The sequence below is a fragment of the Festucalex cinctus genome, chromosome 9 (genome assembly GCF_051991245.1).
Source record: "Festucalex cinctus isolate MCC-2025b chromosome 9, RoL_Fcin_1.0, whole genome shotgun sequence".
NCBI classification, from domain to species: Eukaryota; Metazoa; Chordata; class Actinopteri; order Syngnathiformes; family Syngnathidae; genus Festucalex; species Festucalex cinctus.
The window spans coordinates 13,706,388-13,712,892 of NC_135419.1; the positions used below are offsets into that span (position 1 = coordinate 13,706,388).

General features: G+C 38.4%; 1 protein-coding gene across 2 annotated transcripts; it reads right to left on the minus strand.

Moving 5' to 3' along the window:
- Positions 1-268: 268 nt before the first annotated feature.
- rab9b (RAB9B, member RAS oncogene family) lies at positions 269-6,056 on the minus strand. 2 transcript variants are annotated; one of them, XM_077531204.1, is made up of 2 exons: positions 5,920-6,056; positions 269-4,835 (listed from the first exon to the last, which is right to left on the minus strand). In XM_077531204.1, the coding sequence occupies exon 2, from the start codon at positions 4,797-4,799 to the stop codon at positions 4,191-4,193; it is 609 nt and encodes a 202-aa protein (XP_077387330.1). In that variant the 5' UTR covers positions 4,800-4,835; positions 5,920-6,056; the 3' UTR covers positions 269-4,190. The 2 variants fall into 2 exon arrangements, with proteins under 2 accessions (XP_077387330.1, XP_077387331.1); XM_077531205.1 differs by lacking the exon at positions 5,920-6,056 and adding an exon at positions 5,369-5,894.
- Between the last annotated feature and the right edge of the window lie 449 nt (positions 6,057-6,505).

Genomic DNA, 6,505 nt, shown 5'->3' on the forward strand with positions numbered 1-6,505 from the left:
TTTTGCATTCTATTAGTACACCACTAGGTGGCACCAAATTATACAGTTGCTTCAATTAATGTAATCAGTTTTAGTAAAAAAAAAATTTTTTTTTTTTAAAAAGTCAATATCTAAGTCGTTATAACAACCATCCATCCTATTTCTTAACCGCTTATTCCTCACAATAACATTTTTGTTCCCACCTGTAATAAATGCATCATTCTGACAGTCTTTCTGTGAATGCAAATGATACAATGCAACATGAAACAAGCATGCACACGCACAAACATTCGTGATGCATTTTGGTTTGTTTTATTTTGCACGCAAGCAATGACAAATCTTATCAAATGTAGTGCAAAAAGTTACGTTCAGCGAGGGAAGAAATTAGGTCGGGGGAGTTTGGGTTGGCCATTCCAACTTTCACACAATTTAAATCAAATTCGCCGGTTGGACTGAACAAAACAGACGTTCAGTGTCAGTCGGGCAATTATGGTGAAATATGAGCCCCTTGATCATTTCTTTCAGCCATTAATGGGGACAGCTCAAATTAGGTTTTACATTCATGAATATTGCAGCAACACGTGAACACTGACATGAAATCATGATAAGTACTGCAGGTAATGTGATCTGCTTATGAATAACAGATTTTTTTTTTTTAAATGTTATGATAGATTTGCAGGTAAACATTGTTAGGCTACATCTTTTTAGCATTGTTGAAATGATACCGGAAGGGCAAAAGGATTCTGTTAAAAGTCCGAAAATATGAACTGATAAATAAATTATGTGAGCTTCCAGTGCCCTGCTCAATCCACAATCAAGACCCAGTAAACGTTTACCGACTAACTGTGGAACACTTGATCCTGATAGTGTGGAAAAGTTATTAAAAAGCCTACTTGAAGCTAAAACAAAAATAAACAGGGGAACACATGAAAAGCTTGGCTTCGTTTTCACAGTAATGCTCGTCTACAAACACACTTAAACAAGTGATGGCCACAAATATTTGGACAACAGTGACAATTTGTAGTTGTTGAAAAGCTCTTGAAGCTGAAAGTCGACAGTTTCCATTTTAACTCAATTCACTCCCAACCATTTTCACTGAAGCATCCCCCTCCGCTCCAGGCCGTTTTACTGAATTTTGACTGATTTTGCAAGGCCCACAGAATAGTGTGTTCTTTTGCTATAAAAACATACAAAAAGAAAGATTATAGTTTCTTCTTTTATTAGGAAAAAATAAGTATATTTATATGTTTCCGGTTTTGCTGTAATTAGCATTAGAATGTAGCCAAGTTATATCATTATTCAAAAGTCTGCTTAGAATTGTGGGGAAACAGCTTGTTGTCAAGATGGAACTTGTTGATCTCATACTCTGCTACCACCTGCTGGCCGTTTTTGTAATTATTACCATTACTTCACCTGTTCTCTGCAGTTGAGAGGCTGCATCAAAGCCTTCTGTATGCTATAGCATAAAAAAAAAATTAAAAAAAACAACAAAAAAAACATATAAATCCGTCTTTGGGACTTTTAAAACATTTACAATAGAACGTATTTATACGATTTGGGGAGCAAATGAGTTAAAACCATTGTGCTGTGTGAAGCAAAATCATAAAAACTCTTGACAGTTAACTACACAAACATTTTTTTTTTTTATGACACTGAGATTTAAAGCAGTAAACACAACAGGGGCAGCATAAGAGAGCATGAAAACATTGCGCTATAACACCAAAGGAATAAATTAACTTGTTAAAATAATGTGTACAACACAATAATTTAAGCAGCAATCAATATATTGATGAAATAAAACAAAAATTGTCATTTTATAAAAGTATCCAAAAAACACCACCAAGCTGGCAGTTGTACAAATGTACCAAATGTGACATTGAAATTAAATTTAAGTACCATTTAGCAAAAATTAGGTAAACATTATACAGTTCTATTAATACTCAAATAAATGGTTCACTCTGTACTGTATGAATTGAGTTGAGAGGCGTTGTGCAATGCACAAGGCTTTATCTTTGTGCTCACATTCAACTGAGGTCTACGTGTTATAATAAAACGCTATCAGTGAACCCGAGGAGACCTTTAGGAAGGAGCATAGCATACAAAAAAGGACTGTGGTTTGTTAAAGCTTGCCACACAATCAAGAAGGTAGAATAAAAAGCAGGCCCTGATTCGGAAAATTGTTCAGTGCAATAATCATCATCGCCTCTCCGCATCAGGGAAACAAACCTCGCCCAGTCCCTGATCCAAAATTACACAGTGTCTGCAAAACAAATAAACAGCACACGACGGACTGGAGGGAGAGAAATAAACAGCAGTTTGCAAAAACAGTAGAAAAGTAAGGTTAATTCAGAAAGACTGGCGCAAATGCAGTACATGAATCACTGGGAATGAAAGAACACATGTAGCTTCCGTTTAGGGTGGTTGTAAAAACATAGCTTAGGGGGAAACAAAACTCACAATTCCCTTTATATTGATGGCAATAAAGATAATATTACATATTCACCGCTTGGTACCTATCGGTAATGACGTTTGTGTCTGTTTGAATCACAGACTGTCAGCTACAGAGTCAAAATTTCCCTTCTCTTGCTAGCCTTAGCCTGTTAGCATAGAGAACTGGCTGCTTAGAAAACGGCGTACCTAATAGCTGGCAATTCAGAATTTATTTTTAAACAAAATACACGAAGTAAAATACAATAAGGAAGAAGCAAGTCCGTGAAATACAGTAAGGACTTCCCTTCTCTTGCTAGCATTAGCCTGCTACTGCTAGCATAGAACACTGGCTACTGAGAAAACAGCGTCGCTAATAACTGAAGGTTCTGAAATTAGATTCGACAAAGTACTGTGGAACCTCCATAGTAAAGCACCCCAAAAGTAGTTTAATTTGGAGTTCAATCCAGGTATTCTGGAAAACATATTGATATTGAATATGAGATATTGGCAAATCTCTTGAGATAGCGCACTGAGCATCTAAAACAGGGATGGGCAACTGGCGAGTCATTGATTCATTAAATTCTTATTTTCTTTGAGGGGTGCAGAGTTATTATTATTATTATTATTATTATTATTATTATTACTGTTATTATTATTATTAGTTTTCTCAACTACAGTGGACCCCCAAATACTGCTTACCACTGATCGCGCAGCCCCTTCAATATTTTTGTTAAAAATGAAACAAAACAAGTACGGTACTTCCAGTTCAGGTCACGTCTTCCATTTAAATTTTAAATCACTTTCAACACTAAACCTTATTTAATATTATTTTAGTTATTTATTTACAGTTTTAGTAGTTACATAAACTAGCAATTTTGATCCATAAGACACAAAAAGGACTCGCCAATGACCTGAACGGCAAGTAACTGTTTCGTGTTACACCGAATGCAGAAGCAAAAAAAAATGTTTCAATGTGAAAGTTTGACTTTAACGTGGTAAGTTTGATGTTTTAACGTAATACGTCACCTTGTTTCAATGTGATAAATTAAAATTAGAACCAGTTTGGCTTCCGCATTTGGTGTAACTTCTGCTGTTTACTTCGGGTTCAGGCTTACTGACAGAGTCCTTCTTATGAATTAATATTACTAGCCACATAATTACTAATATTGTATTTAAAATGATTTAAGATTTAAAAAAATAAAAAAAAATAAAAAAAAAAGACACACGGCTACATAGGGCTCTGCCAGTGATATGAATCGAAACTAATTGCTTTGTCACATTATTATGGAAAACTTACAATAACGTGATGTTGAACTTATTTTTTTCTTGTGTCAGCAAAATGCTTCTCGTTATATGATCAGGAATTAAAACAACTTGGAAGTCAACTCGCCTCACAGAATGGTTTGTGTTTGACTTTGGAAGTTCCGCTATAATTGTTTTTGGAAGCATTACGGAAATGAATCTGCATGAGCAGACGGATGTGAAGTTGGCTATGAGGTTAAGTGTGCAACGTTACTGGAAGCTGAGAGCACAGGATGAGCATTTGAGCGTGCCTGTACCTTGGCTGGGGGCAATCATTCAAGCCCTTTCGATAGCGGCGGCAGCACCCTTGACACCGCTCTCCTCAGATTACATCTTATCAGCATCAATAAAGAACACGGCCTCCGCTGTACCTTATCCAAAAGAATCATAGAGCAACCGGCGCCTGCCCTACGTGTACCATAAACAACCCGCCGGCTCTCAAATCCACCCACGGGCATCGGCGTTCCAAACCTGACCCGTCAGCAGCAGGACCCGCGAGATATTTTGCGGTTGCCATGGAGATCTATCGTCCCGCTCAGTACCGAGTGGTCGATATGATCCTCGGCGGCCAGAACTTCCCTGACGGCCGCCTCGAACGCGGACGTGACGTTGGTGTCGTCCTTGGCGCTGGTCTCAAAATACGGACAGCAGCCCGTCTCCTCGCACCAGGCCCGCGCTTCGTCCTCCCCGACTTCCCGCTGCTCCATGTCCACCTTGTTGCCCAGCACCACAAAAGGGAACCGCTCGGGATCTTTCACGTCAGAGTAATACATGAACTCCTTCTTCCATCCGCCGAGGTTCTGGAAGCTCTGCAGGTCGTTGACGGCGAATGTCAGCAGGCAGCAGTCGGCGCCTCGGTAGAACGGCGTGCGCAAGGATTTGAAGCGCTCCTGGCCGGCCGTGTCCCAGATTTGAAGGGTGACGAGGCGCCCGTCCACTTCCAGGTCCCTGTTGAGGAACTCCACGCCGATGGTGTGGAAGGCCTGCGAGTCGAAGCGGTCGGTGACGTAGCGGTTCATCAAGGAGGATTTGCCCACTCCTCCGTCGCCGAGCAGGATCACCTTCAGCAGGAGGCTCTTCCCGCTCATCGTGCTCAAAAGCCCTCCTGAGGGGCTCAATTCATCCTTAAAAGATGAAAAGACCGTTTAACTAAGTTGAGCCTTGGTTGTAAAGATAAAAAGATGGTGGTGGGAACGCCCATTACAAAATGGCTGACAGCAACTGAAGGAGAATGTTAGTATTTCCGCAATGATGGGAGAAATCCCAAATATCAGATTTTATTAGCCGTAAAGTTGCAAAGGTCTGGAAAAATCCCCCCCCCCAACAAAAAAAAAAAGAATTAATTATTTATTTATTTTCCTTTAAAGCTTACAACAATAAAGTTATTATGGATGACAGGCAGAATATTTGACTGTTTTTGCAATACTTTGTGCTCTGGTATTTAACTACAGCAGAGAGAAAAGTCAGCATATTTTTTTGTTTTATGTTGCATTATATTTATGGAATAAATATAATTAGTATATTTTATTATATTTTTTATGTAAGTAGTAAATTCATATAAATAAGATTAAATATTCATTCGAGAAAAAACTTGTAGGCCGTACAAATAAAATAATCTAATGAAAATCAGTTACAAAAAACGAGACCAATTCCTTACCTTTACTTCTTTTGGTTGTCTTACAATACCGAAGTACGACGTGACATTTACTTCGACTGCTGCGCTAACTACTTCATTGCACGGCTTTCGTATTCACAACGCATCACAAATATGGCTTATTGTGACGGTACGCCCAGTGTCAACAACAGTGACTCTTGACATCTCCACTGCACATGCGCAGACATGTGCCAGCTTGTCAAATGGAGCTTGCGGCTAATGGCTATTTACTGTCTTATCGGGTCGATCTCATGAGGAAGTGCGTTTGTGACCGCACGAAACAATAGGGACGGTATTGTGGGAATCACGCGTACTGCGAAACGCGCAGTAATACGAAGTAGATATATCATGAAAGCTCTTTTGCAACTAAGTTAGCAAGCTAGCCGGCTGCCGTGGTCGGTTTGTTGACATTCCAGCTGATCATGCTAGCTGTTAGCAGCGAAGCATGAACACGTCAAACAGTTCGAACACGCTTGAAAAGCTGCAGATGAGCAGTATTAGGTTGTGCAGTTCAATATTTCCATGTGAAAGTATTCGATTCAATTAATACTTACCCCTTCCTTGGTGGATTAATATCTTGCTGTTGTCCCCGGCCGACATCGGGCTGAGATTGATTGTAGTGACGTGACGTGACGTGACGTGCGTCACCATTGGGTAAGCGCAGGAAGGACCGCCAACCCACAAACATCAGCCACCAGGGTCCCAAAGTCAGTTTAGTTTTTGCGTATTTCCCAAGACAAAAAACTGCGACTGTAACTATTATGAATACAAGTATTCATGTTTTTTTTTGTTTTTTGTTTTTTTTTAAATCAACCAAAAAGTTAGAATTTGAGAAAAATAATCGTAATTTTCCTCAATCCTCAAATCTGTTTTTCTAAATCAAGTCCACACATGAACCTTCACATTTATTTAAAGTAAATAATGATAATGAAAAAAACGTATTAGTAAAATTAACACGTTTACATTAACATTTAATATAAATAATGGCTTTTTTTTGTTAATAGTTAAAAATGCTACTACAATAAGCAATTATACTACTGTAATTGTATATATAAATGAAATTGTATATTTTAAATTGCAAAATTAATTTATTATTTTTTTTTAAATTACTTTTACTAATTACTTGTCATGAAATCAATT